This window comes from Delphinapterus leucas, chromosome 7 (assembly GCF_059928025.1).
Source record: "Delphinapterus leucas isolate spDelLeu-1000000601 "Yukka" chromosome 7, BTC_Dleu_Yukka2, whole genome shotgun sequence".
NCBI lineage: Eukaryota > Metazoa > Chordata > Mammalia > Artiodactyla > Monodontidae > Delphinapterus > Delphinapterus leucas.
Window position 1 is genome coordinate 13,819,139 of NC_143135.1, and position 13,851 is coordinate 13,832,989.

Sequence of the window (13,851 nt, forward strand, 5' to 3'; positions counted from 1 at the left end):
GGGGGTCTTTTTTTGTTTTAATTTATTTTTTATTGAGGTAACATTGGTTTATAACATTATATAAGTCTCATGTGTGGAATATAAAAAATAAAACAAAAATAAGTGAACAAACCAAACCAAACCAAACATGTAGATACAGAGAACAGAGTAGTGGGGTTTTATTTTTGTGTTTTTACAGAAAATGATGTCCCCTAATACTCCTCTTATCTTTTATTTTAGCCTCAGAAAAAAACAAAGACTCGCTTCAGCTATAGGTGATATATTCAGAATTGTTTTGTTTTGTTTTTTTTTAAATTTATTTTTGGCTGTGTTGAGTTTTCATTGCTTCGCGTGGGCTTTCTTCTAGTTGCGGTGAGCAGGAGCTGCTCTTTGTTGCAGCGGGCGGGCTTCTCATTGCGGTGGCTTCATGTGGGCTTCAGTAGTTGTGGCACGTGGGCTCAGTAGTTGTGGCTCACGGGCTCTAGAGCACAGGCTCAGTAGTTGTGGCACACGGGCTTAGTTGCTCCGCGGCATGTGGAATCTTCCAGGACCAGGGCTCGAACCCGTGTCCCCTGCATTGGCAGGCGGATTCTTAACCGCTGCGCCACCAGCGAAGACCCCAGAATTGATCTTTGAAAGCCTACTTTTTCCTTCCTTTGGAAGGACATAAATCTGTTTCCCTCAACACTTTTATGATTGCTAGGTTCCATGCAGTGTGTTTTCTATAAATAAAAACTATTATCTTAATCTCATGTGAACCTGTGGTTCAGTTATAAAAACATACAGTGGAACATTATTCGACCATAAAAAGGAATGAAGTACTGATAAATGCTAAAACATGGATGAACTTTGAAAAAATTATGCTAAATGAAAGAAGCCAGACACAAACAGCCACTTATTGTATGATTCCATTCATATGAAATGTCCAAGAGAGGCAAAATTATACAGACAGAAAATAGATTCACTAGTCTCTTCCCTTGCTTAGGGCAAGGGAGGGAGTGGGGCAGAGGGGAGGGGAGTAGCTGCTAATGGGTAAGGTATTTTGGAAGCTAGGGAATGATGAAAATGTCCTGAAATTAGGTAGCAGTGATGGTTGTTGTAAATTTGATTTTGATAATGGTTGCACAATTGTGAGATATACTAAAACCCCTTAAATTATATGCTTTAATTAGGTAAATTATATGATATGTGAATTATATCATAATAAAGCTGTTATTTTTAAACAAACTACATATAGTTTGGTCATTTTCCTCAATGTCAAAACCATAAATGAGAACTAAGAGAAACATCTACCCTTGGAGGAAGTCTTGTTATTTGCCACCAGGAACTCTTTCCAGGTCCCCAGGCTATAGAATAGTTGACTATGATCTTGGATGAGACTTTTTAAATTGGTGATAAGATGATAAAGTGAGAGTTACAACATGCTTAGTTATATACTCCTTCATGGAACAGATTTAAAGACTGCATTTTAAAAAAAAATATTTATTTATTTTTGGCTGCATTGGGTCTTCATTGCTGTGTGGGCTTTCTCTGGTTGTGGCGAGCGGGGGCTACTCTTCGTTGCGCTGCACAGGCGTCTCATTGTGGTGGCTTCTCTTGTTGCAGAGCAGAGGCTCTAGGTGCGTGGGCTCAATAGTTGTGGTGCACAGGCTTAGTTGCTCCACGGCATGTGGGATCTTCCTGGACCAGGGCTCAAACCCGTGTCCCCTGCATTGGCAGGCAGATTCTTAACCACTGATCCACCAGGGAAGTTCCTAAAGACTGCATTTAAATAAAGCTTTCTGGAAAGAGGAATAAGTGTTCTTCCTAGGATGCCATTCAATATATACTTATGAAGAATGCTTTTTATGTCCAAATAATCCTGTGTTGTATTGCTCTAAGAATTATTTTTCATGGACAGAAACCAATTTATTATTTACAAAGAACTCAGACAATCTATAAAAAAAACAAAAAAACTTTAAAATACCCAAACATAAAGATACACAAAAGGTGCGGGTAAGCAGTGCACAGTAAAAGAAATAAAATGAGCCAGTAAACAAATACGGAACAAAAAGATGCTCACCAATACTCCTAAATTATTAGAGAAGTGTGAAGGGATACCAAAAGTGGAATTGCCATATTTTACTTCATAAATTGAACAAAAGTTATATTGAATACTGTTTTTTAATAATAGCATTATTGAGATGTAGTTCACATACTGTATAGTTCACCTATTTTAAGTGTACAATTCAGTGGTGTTTAGTATATTCACAGAGTTGTGCAATCATTGCCACTATCTATGTATTTCAGAACATTTTTATCACCTTGTAAAAAACCCCATGCCCATTAGCAGTCACTTCCCCCTCCCCCTTCCGCTTCCCCTGCCCACTCCAGCCCTAGGCAATTTCTGATCTACTTTTTGACTGTTGCTTTGCCTATTCTAGACATTTCATGTAAATGGAATCATATAATATGTGGTCTTTTGTGGCTGCCTCTCTAAGAAGAATTTTGAAAAGTTGCTTAGTTCTTCAGTTGGATCTGCCTTGGGGTTTCTAGTTTCAGTTCTACTGACCAATTAGCAAGCTGGTTCTTGGCTTCATATCACAACCAAGCAGAAGAAGAGTAACTGTGTTTCTCGGCTGATGGTGTGTTTTCGCCCCCAGCCCCATTCTTATTCTGTCTTCCCAGCAGCAGCACAGTCAGACGGCTGTTCTGAATTAGGCCGCCTCAAATGCATCAATTTTATAGGACTGAGATATAATTTAATCGCTTCCTTCTTTGTAACTTGCCCTTCTTTAACCTCCCGAATTAGCTTTTCTGATAGATTTGCTAATGATTCCTATTGTTGCACATTTTCACTGTACTGTTGAATCATACTCTTCATATCCCTGCTCCTAGAACAGATCTTGGAGAGAGCCTAAAAAGCTCTTTTGGAAAAAAGGGTCCCTGATTCTCCTTTCCAAGGAACAGGAGAGAAGAGTCTGAGAGAAGCAGAGGTAGAAAGATGTATGCAGACGGTAGAGCTCACCTACCATGTGACTGTCATGGCTATTAAAATTTTATCCCTAGACACATTCCCAAGGCTTCCAGCCTGCAATTTGAACACAGGACTCAGAGAATGAGACTTAGCAGTTTGGTTTTTGCCATGGTTGTTTTCTTTTTCTTTCTTTCTTTTTTTTAAAGAAGAGAAGGTTTTTTGTTTTTAATATAAATTTATTTATTTATTTTTGGCTGCATTGGGTCTTCGTTGCTGTGCGCGGACTTTCTCTAGTTGCAATGAGTGGAGGCTACTCTTTGTTGTGGTGCGTGGGCTTCTCATCGTGCTGGCTTCTCTTTGTTGTGGAGCACGGGCTCTAGGCGCACAGGCTTCAGTAGTTGTGGCACACGTGCTCAGTAGTTGTGGCTCGTGGGCTCTAGAACACAGGCTCAGTAGTTGTGGTGCACGGGTTTAGTTGCTCTGCGGCATGTGGGATCTTCCTGGCCCAGGGCTCGAACCCGTGTCCTGTATTGGTAGGCGGATTCTTAACTGCTGTGCCACCAGGGAAGCCCTCCATGGTTGTTTTCTGATGGTTGGCCAGGATCACTGGATTCAAGTTTCTTTTCCCTTTCATTTTGTCTTTCGTCAGAATAATCTTCATTTACTCTTTTGCTCTGAGGCTCCAGAAGAAGAGCTCTGTGGTTGTGAGGTAGAAAGTGAACTGCTATGACTAACAGTATGCTTATGGACAGCCGCTCTTTCCACCGTTTCCTAGAACATGAATGAGAGTCTTGGGCTCTCTCTCTCTCTCTCTCTCTTTTTAAATTAATAGACTTTTTTTTAGAGCAGTTTTAGGTTTACAGAAAAATTAAGTTGGAAGTACAGACAGCTCCCATATACCTTCCTCCTTCCCCACACACCCATAGCCTCCCCCACCATCAGCATCCTGCCCCAGAGTGATACATTTGTTATAATCCATGAACCAACCTTGAAACATCATTATCACCCAAAGTCCATAGTTTACATTAGAGTTCACTGTTATTGTTGTAAATTCTGTGGGTTTTGCCAAAAATATGGTGACATGATCCACCATTATAGTACCTTACAAAATAGTTTCACTGCGACAAAAAAAGTCTCCTTGTGCTCCACCTGTACATTCCTCTCTCCCCCCAAACTCCTGGCAACCACTGATCTTCACTGTGTCCACAGTTTTGGCTTTTCCAGAATGACATATAGTTTAGAATCATACAATATATAGCTTTTTGCTTCTTTCACTTAATAATATATACTTAAATTTCTTCCATGTTTTTTCATGGCTTGATAGCTCATTTCTTTTTAGAACTGAATAATATTCCATTGTATGGATGTACCACAGTTTACTTATCCATTCTCCTATTAAAGGACATCTTGGTTGCTTTTAAGGTTTGGCAGTTACAAATAAAGTTGCTATAAACATCTCTGTGTAGGTTTTGTGTGGACATAACGCTTTCAACTCATTTGTGTAAATACCAAGAAGCATGATTGCTGGATCATATGGTAAGAGTATGTTTAGTTTTGCAAGAAACTGCCAAACTGTCTTCCAAAGTGGCTGTACCATTTTGCATTCCCACCAGCAAGGAATGGGAGTTCCTGTTGTTTCACATCCTGTTCCGCATTTGGTGTTATCAGTGTTTTGGATTTCAGCGATTGTGACAATCGTGTAGTGGTTTCTCTTTGTTGTTTTAATTTGCAGTTCCCGGATGAGGAATGATGTTGAGCATCTTTTCATATGCTTATGTGCCATCTGTATATCTTCTTTGGTGAGGTGTCTGTTTAGATCCTTTGCCCATTTTTTAATTGGGTTTTTTGTTATTGTTGAGTTTTAAGAGTTCTTTGTATATTTTGGATACCAGTCCTTTATCAGTTAAGTGTTTTGCAAAGATTTTCTGCCAGACTGTTGTCTCTTCATTCTTTTTAACAGTGTCTTTCACAGAGCAAAAGTTTTTAATTTTAATGAAGTAAAATTTGTCAATTTTTTCTTTTCATGGATTGTACTTTTGGTGTTGTATCTTAAAAGTCTTTGCCAAGCCCAAGGTCACCTAGATTATCTCTTATATTATCTCCTAGGAGTTAGAGTTTTGTGTTTTACGTCTAGGTCTATCCAATTTGAATTAATTTTTTGAAAAGTGTAAGGTTTGTGTCTAGGTTTATTTTATAGGTTTGTATATGGATATCCAGTTGTTTCAGTACTGTTTTTGAAGAGATTCAATTCTCTATTGAATTGCCTTTGCTCCTTTGTCAAAGATCAGTTTACTATATTTGTGTGGGTTTATTTCTGATCTCTTTTTTCTGTTCCATTGGTCTAGACATAGATCAAGAATAGGTCTAGACATAGATCTAGAGTAGACATATTCTTTCACCAATGCCACACTATCTTGATGACTGTAGCTTTATAGTGAGTCTTGACGTCAGATAGTGTCCTCCAAATTTGTTCTTTCTTTGCATATTGCGTTGGCTATTCTGTATCTTTTGCCTTTCCAGATAAACTTTAGAATCAGTTTTTTGATATTCACAAAGTAATGTTCTAGGATTTTGACTGGGATTGCATTGAATCTATAGATCCAGTTGGGAAGAATTGACATCTTAACAGTGCTAAATATTCCTATCCACGAACATGGAATATCTCTCCAATATTTTTTCAGATCTTTTGTGATTTGTTTCATCAGATAGATCTTGTACATGTTTTGTTAGATTTATACTTAAGGTTTTCCTTTTTTTTGGTGCTAATATAAATGATATTGTGTTTTTAACTTCAAATTCCAATTCCATTTATTCATTTATTCATTGCTGGCATATAGGAAAGCAGTTGACTTCTATCTTGCAACTTAATATAATCACCTAATAGTTCCAGGAGGTTTTGTTTTTTGCTTGTTTGTTGTTTTATTCTTTGGGATTTTCTACATAAACAATTATGGTATCTGTGAACAAAGAAAGTTTTATTTCTTCTTCTCCAATCTGTATACCTCTTACTTACTTTTCTTGTCTTATTGCATTAAGTAGGCTTCCAGTACAGTGTTGAAGAGGAGTGGTGAGAGGAGACATCCTTGCTTGTTCCCAGTCTTACGGGGAAAGCATATACAGTTAACCCTTGAACAATGTGGGGAGAAAGGGACTCTGACTCCCGCACAGTTGAAAATCCATGTATAACTTTACAGCCAGCCCTCCATATCTGCTGTTCCACACCCTGGATTCAGCCAACTGCAGATCATGTAGTACTGTATACGTATTTATTGAAAAAAACCTGCATGTTAATGGACCCACATCGTTCAAACGTGTATGTTTTTCTAGGGTCAACTGTCGTTTCTCACCTTTAAATGTAGCTCTGGGTTTTTTGTAGACATTGTTTATCAACTTGAGAAGTTCCCCACTCTTCCCAGTTTGATGATAGTTTTTATCAAAAATAGGTTTTAGAGTTTGTCAGGTGCCTTTTCTATATCTATTGATATGATCATATGATTTTTCTTCTTTATCCTGTTGATGTGATGTATCATATTATTAACTGATTTTGAAATGTTTAACCAGCCTTGCCTACTGGAATAAATCCCCATTTGGTCATAGTGTGTAACTTTTTTTATATACATTATTATATTCGATTTGCCAGCATTTTGTTGAGCATTTTTACTTCTGTGTTCATAAAAGATATTAGACTGTAGTTTTCCTTTCTTCAATGTTTTTGTCCAGTTTTGGTATCAGGGTAGTGCTGGCCTCAGAAGCAGTCCCACTTCTGTTTTCTTGAAGAGATTATGGAGATTTGGTGTAATTTCTTCCTTAGGTGTTTGGTAGAATTTACCAGTGAACCCACCTGGGCCTGGCACTTTCTGTCTTAAGAGGTTTTTAATGATTGATTCAGTGTAACAGATATAGGCCTATTCAGATCATCTGTTTCTTCTTGTGTCAATTTTGGTAGTCTGTGTCTTTCAAGGAATTGGTCCATTTCACCTAGCTTATCAAACTTGTGGGCCTTGAGTTGTTCATAATAGTCCTTTACTATCCTTTTAGTGTCCATGGGATCAGTAGTGATAGCTTGTCTTTCATTTCTGGTATTAATAATTTGTATCTTCCCTCTTTTTTTCTTTGTTAGCCTGGCTAAAGGTTTATTGATTTTATTGGTCTTTTCAAAGAACCAGCTTTTGATTTCATTGATTTTTTTTTTCCTCTGTTGATTTCCTGTTTTCAGTCTTACTGATTTCTGCTCTAATTTTGATTATTTCTTTTCTTCTGCTTACTTTGGATTTAATTTGCTCTTCTTTTTCTTGTTTCCTGAAGTGGAAGTTTAAATTATTGATTTTAGATCTTTCTTCTTTTCTAGTATGTGCATTCAAAGCAGTAACATTCCGTCTAAACGCTGCTTTCGCTACATCCCACAAATTTTAATTAGTTGTATTTCATTTAGTTAAAAATATTTTAGGGCTTCCCTAGTGGCGCAGTGGTTGGGAGTCCGCCTGCCGATTCAGGGGACACGGGTTCGTGCCCCGGTCTGGGAGGATCCCACATGCCGCGGAGCGGCTGGGCCCGTGAGCCATGGCCGCTGAGCCTGCGCGTCCGGAGGCTGCGCGTCCGGAGCCTGTGCTCCTCAACAGGAGAGGCCACAACAGTGAGGGGCCCGCGTACCGCAAAAAAATAAAAGAAAGAAAGAAAAAAATATATTTTAAAATTTCTCTTGCGATGGCTTCTTTGAGCCATGTGTTACTTAAAGTGTGTTGCTTAATCTCCAAGTATTTAGGGAGTTTTCCAGTTATCTTTCTGTTACTGATTTCTAGTTTAATTTCCTTGTGTTCTGACAGCATACTTTGTATGATTTCAGTTCTTTTAAATTTGTTACAGTGTGTTTTGTGGACCAGAATGTGGTCTATCTTGGCCTAAGCTGTTTTTCAAGGAGAACATTACTAAGGAGTCTGGGTCCTATGCATTTGCTCTTAATTCTGAAATGAAGTGCTTCTCTTCCTTGGTCCTGGCACATTATTTGGGCCAGTCTCTTACAAAAGAACCTCTGTCTATGAGCTGTTGACTCCAGAGCTATACCTATAGAGGAGAAGCATACAGAGATTGGAGTAAATGATTAAATAATTTTAATGGTCATTTATTAGACACTTACTGTTTGCCATCACTTTACATTTATTATTTCAGTAAGTTTTCCAAATAGCCCTATAAGTTGAAAGAATTTTTATTATCTTTTTACAGATAAGGAAACTGAGGTTCAGAGAGATTGATTTACACAGAGTGATACTGATATAGGTACTAGCAGGAAGAGTCAAAATCGGGTCCATCTGATTCTGAAGCCCGTATTCTCAGAAACAATGTTAAAAACAGACACATGAGATCCCAGTTCAAGCCAAACTCTAATCCATGGCAGAAATGGAAAACTGGAAGTTTGCTAAAGGAATATTTGTATAATGCTGTGCCTTTTATTGGTTTCTCTCCAAAATCAGTATCTCCAACAGTTTTGGTGCCTTTAGCAGCAAGCATTCCAGTAGTAGTGCTTCCTAAGAGCACCTGTCTTGGAGTAAAATGTAGGCTGTATTTATCTAACTTGGAGTTTCCCAACCAGGAATGATTTTGATCCCCAGGGAACATTTGACAATGTCTGGATACATTTTTGGTGGTCACAAGTGGGTGACTACTGGCATCTAGTGGGAAGAGGCCAGGGGTACTGCTAAACATCCTACAGTGCACAAGACCCACCCTACCCCCTAAACAAAGAATTATCTGACCCAAAATATCAATAGTGGAGGTTGAGAAACCCTGAGTCTAGCTTGTTCCATTCTGTTATTACTGAGAAAACCTTGATCCCTCAGAAATCCCTCAGCATTCTGTCAGGATTTGGTTTCCAAGGCTAAGTGCCTCCTATGTAAATACTTTGTGGGTCAGTCCATTAATTCATTCTGGCACATTTCCTGTACCTTGAGCTTAGTAGCCAGAGGCCTGTTAAATGGTTGGGCTTTTTTTTTAATAGGGTGCTACTTTTTCTTCCTGATGTTTCTTGAGAGACAGGCTCAGTTGGCCTGCAGCTCTTACAGAAGAGAACCTGGTGACAATAATCTGTTGCTGGCATCTTTAGCTCCCTAATCTATGTTTACGCGGCACTGAAAATCAACTCTCCCTGCTGCCAGGCCCCATCCCTCAACACTCTGGCACCGCTGGCAGAGAATACCTCCCTAGTTTCTTCCACACAGTACAACCATACATGATTATTTTATTGCACAGCTGTTTTCCAGAAGACGTTTCCTGAGGCATGGATATACAGGATGCTTCTGGAGCTGTGAGTTGGAGCCTCAGTCATTTCTGTTCCAGTTGCAGATATACCCACAGCGCTCTTAAAGCATCTGGTATTTTCCTTAACTGTTTTCCTGTTTGTAGCTCTCGTCCTCTCCCCCAGATTTTAAGCTCCTACGATATGGGGTTTGTTTTTTCAATTTTTTTCGTATCCTGTCTTAGGAACTAGCATTTCTTTCATCATATACTAAGAAAATCAACTTGCCTTCTTCCATTTTGGGTTATATGCTTTTCTGTTAAAAGTTGGAGGAAATTATAAGGAACTAAAATCATTTGAGAGAGACTGGTGGTCAGAGGTTGATATCAACCATCTAGATAAAGATAAGCAAGCCAGAGGAACAATTCATAACCTCAATGGAATTGAGCCTGGTTCCAAATAAAACTGAACAATTCTTTCCTGAGTAGTGGACCTTGGAATTTAAAAAGTTATTTTCATTATCAAGGAGGCCTAGAAAACTCAAGAAAGTTCCTATTAAGGAAGTCCTATAGGGGAACTTCCCTGGTGGCGCAGTGGTTAAGAATCCACTTGCCAATACAGGGGACATGGGTTCGATCCCTGGTCCAGGAAGATCCCACATGCTGCGGAGCAACTAAGCCTGTGTGCCACAACTGCTTGAGCCTGTGCTCTTCAGCCCGCGAGCCACAACTGCTGAGCCCGCGTGCTGCAACTACTGAAGTCCGTGCACCTAGAGCCCATCCTCTGCAACAAGAGAAGCCACCACAATGAGAAGCCCGCACACCACAACGAAGAGTAGCCCCCGCTCGCCGCAACTAGAGAAAGCCCTCGCGCAGCAACCAAGACCCAACACAGCAATAAATAGATAGATAGATGGATAGATGGATAAATAAATAAATTTATTTATTTATTTACAAAAAGAAAGTCCTATAGGCAGCTTACCCTCCTCATGACCCAGAGGTTCAGCAAAATTTCCCAAGTCAGATATCATTATTACAGAATTTTCTGTAAAGTTTAAGCAAAGGCATATATTTACCTCATTTAAGTGATATGCCACAGGGCCCTCAATAGGGATTTTTTTTTTTTTTTTCTGTGTTGGGTCTTCATTGCTGTGCACAGGCTTTCTCTAGTTGCGGCGAGCGGCGGCTACTCTTTGTTGCAGTGTGTGGGCTTGTCATTGTGGTGGCTTCTCTTGCTGTGGAGCACGGGCTCTAGGCGTGTGGGCTTCAGTAGTTGTGGCACGTGGGCTCAGTAGTTGTGGCTCACGGGCTCTAGAGCACAGGCTCAGTAGTTGTGGCACACGGGCTTAGTTGCTCCACGACATGTGGGATCTTCCCAGGCCAGGACTTGAACCTGTGTTCCCTGCAATGGCAGGCGGATTCTTAACGACTGCGCCACCAGGGAAGCCCCCTCAATAGGGATTTGAGGTCAGTGGGTCATTGACAGAACCCTCAAATGCTGTCTTTCTTAGGCCTTCAGAGAGATCATGACCATTTTGAACAATGTCTTTGAACCTGCAAGATTATAAAGAATGTATTGTTTGGATGGTATTGGTTTATCTAAAACAGTATTTCTCAACCTTTATTTTATCATTACCTTCCTAAGGAGCCTTTTTAGACATCTTTTTCCCTAATCACCCCCCTCCCATGAAATTTTAATATCACAGATAATGCTGTGTATCTGTTCATGTACTGCAGTACTTTGGCAGGGATTGGGGATTGTACTCTCTAAGATTTTTCCCCCACCATGAACAGTTTTCACCCCCATGGGGGCAGTCCTGCCCATGTTGACGATATGTTAATCTAGAAGTATCATCATCTTGGGAATGAGTTGTTTGTACCTTTCTTAACAAATTGAAACAGGGACAAGGACTCTATCAGTAAACTAATGTTAAAAAAGAGTCTTCTCATGCAATGGCCTGAAGCAACTGAGGAAGAGTGAGAAGACTACTTTTCTCATATTTCATAGCTTATATGGAGGACATTTTCTCTCTGAACAACCTCTTGACCATCTGAGGAAAGAACAGGGAAACACCAGGAGTAGCAGAGCAATAAATGCAGTGCTCTAAAAGGAGGGAAAAAAAAAAAGACAAGACCCTCTTGCAGTGAAATGCAGAGGAGGAAAATGGTGATACTGAAGAATCTGGGTATAGAACTGTCCATTGTTCCAAGGCTAGTCAGCTCTAACAAGTTCAGTTTCTCAGTCAGAGTTGATTTGCAGCAGAGAATACCATTTAGGCTGTGTAGCACATAAGAATGTTCTATTCTCCCAAGAGGGTTTGGCTCTGTCTGATCAGAAGGGTGGGTGTGTATGAAATGCACCTCGGAAGGAGGAGGAGGAAGAGATGACATGTTCAAGTAAAATGAAATACAACTGCAAATTAAAGTGTCACCCTGTTTTAAAAAAATCCCTTTTTTATTTAATTGGTTACCAAGGAAAAAAATGTCATACAGAAGTGTATGTCTCAGGGAAAGTTAAACTGTGAGATGTTACAAGTGAATCTAGATTCAAGGAAGTTCTCCTGGGGTGGGGCAGGGCAGGAGTTATAAAATACTGCCTTAATAAAAATATTCTGAGGGGGAAAAGCTAGGCTCATAAATTTCTATTGTGTTACATGCCAGAGGTCCAGAAGAGATTAACAAATATTACCTCATTTGTTCTTTGCTGTCTCTGTCTATCCTATCAGCTGAATGCTGGCTGCCTCTTCCCTGGGCGAAGCTTCCTTTTGAGATGTTTTATTAGGAGGAAGGTCATATACAAAGGAGATGCTTTCTCCCAAAGGGTGCTGCTTACCACAAAGACATCCAGGGACTGAATGCTTTTCTGTGTTAATGGTGTCCTACCATTTTTCATGTGTCTTTCCCAGAATTTTTATGAACACCCATTTGTCTCTTTAGATTGTGAGCCTACCAGATAGGATATATACAGTACGTGCCACATTGTTGGCACTCAGTAAATGTTATGTAATAATGGGAAGGGGGCTGATTTATATTATACTATACTATACTATACTATACTATACTATACTATACTATACTATACTATACTATATTGTATTATACTATATTTACATGTAGAATTGTTCTTGAGAAACATGTCTGGTTTCTCTGAGATAGAGACTTGACAGGACTTGTCAGCTTTCTTCAGCCTTAGTTGTGATTCTTCCTTTTCTCCCTTTTCTACTAATCCTAGTTTTGTCTCATGTTTGCAATGGAAACATATAGATAAACACTATAATGTGCTCTCTTTGTCTTCTCCCCCACCAGGGGCAGTGATTGGTGATGGACAGTCTGCCGTGGCCAGTAACATTGCCAATACTACCTACCGGCTCCAGTGGTGGGACTTCACTAAGTTTGACCTCCCAGAAATCAGTAATGGTAAGCCAAGGTAGAACTGGGGATACTGGTGGAAGGTCTGACTCTTACTGGTGAGCCAGAGCTCAGAAACCCACATAGCACTGGATTTTTCATCGCCTTGTTGAGCAGCTGACTGCCGTGTGCCATTTCTGCAGTTCTTCTCTGACTCTCGTTAAGCAATTCAGCAAACGTGTATTGAGCACCCACCCTGAGCAGTGAACAATGCTTTGGTACAGTGATCAGAACAATGCTAAGGTGGACACCAAAATGAAGATATCTGCCCCAGGAGTTTACCAACTAGTAGTTCATTGTCGCAAGCCTAGAAGTTTGGGTGGAACTCAGAGGAAGAGGAGAAGGGAGTGTAGAAACTGAGAGCCAGACCCTTGAGGAAAGACTACAGTGATGATAAACTCATTTATTAATCTAGATCTGAATAGAACAAAGGGAGTGGCCTGATTGATGTGTGATTTACAAACATGTCTGTCTGTCAGTCCGTTTTCCCAGCTTCTACGAGTCCTCAACCCCATGCCCCAGTTGTTCGATTGAAACCACATCATTTTTTCAAAATTAATTAATTAATTAATTTATTGGCTGCGTTGGGTCTTCCGTTGCTGTGTGCGGGCCCTCTCCAGTTGAAGCGAGTGGGGGCCACTCCTCGCCGTAGTGTGAGGGCTTCTCACTGCCATGGAGCACAGGCTCCAGGCGCTCAGGCTTCAGCAGTCTTGGCACACGGGCTTCAGTAGTTGTGGCTCGTGTGCTCCAGAGCGCAGGCTCAGCAGTTGTGGTGCACGGGCTTGGTTGCTCCGCGGCATGTGGGATCTTCCCGGACCAGGGCCTGAACCCATGTCCCCTGCATTAGCAGGCGGATTCTCAACCACTGCACCACCAGGGAAGCCCAATCACAGCATTTTAGGCATCTCATTTCACTTTCTATCTGATGACGGACTCTCACACATCCTTGGGAAGTAGTGGTTCAGCCTCTGCTTGAACACTTCAGATAGGTCACACTGTCTGATGAGTTGGCCCTAGTCCATCACTGCTAAATTCCTGTTCAAATGTTTTTTCTTATACCCAGCCACCATTTCCCTTGCTGTCACTTCCTCCCATTGGTCCTAGTTCTACCTCTGAATCTCCATAGAATAAGTTTAATGACGTCTCTTCTAAGTGACAGTTCTCAAGCTATTTGAAGATAAACTGCCACTTCCCTTTAAATCATTCTTTTTGGGCCAGAATTCCTGAGATTCCTTTTACGATCTGGTTTTCAAATCCTTGACAGTTCTGCTCATTTCCTC

The 13,851-nt window shown here is 40.3% G+C and overlaps 1 protein-coding gene across 15 annotated transcripts in view; it reads left to right on the forward strand.

Annotated features, from left to right (window-relative positions):
- Positions 1 to 13,851, forward strand: part of AMBRA1 (autophagy and beclin 1 regulator 1) — a 173,724-nt gene that overhangs the window by 116,415 nt on the left and 43,458 nt on the right. For all 15 annotated transcript variants that reach the window (XM_089914857.1, XM_089914856.1, XM_089914859.1 and 12 more), the window contains one exon: positions 12,470 to 12,580. In XM_089914857.1, coding sequence (XP_089770983.1) covers positions 12,470 to 12,580 — 111 coding nt within the window. The remainder of the gene's footprint in view (positions 1 to 12,469; positions 12,581 to 13,851) is intronic.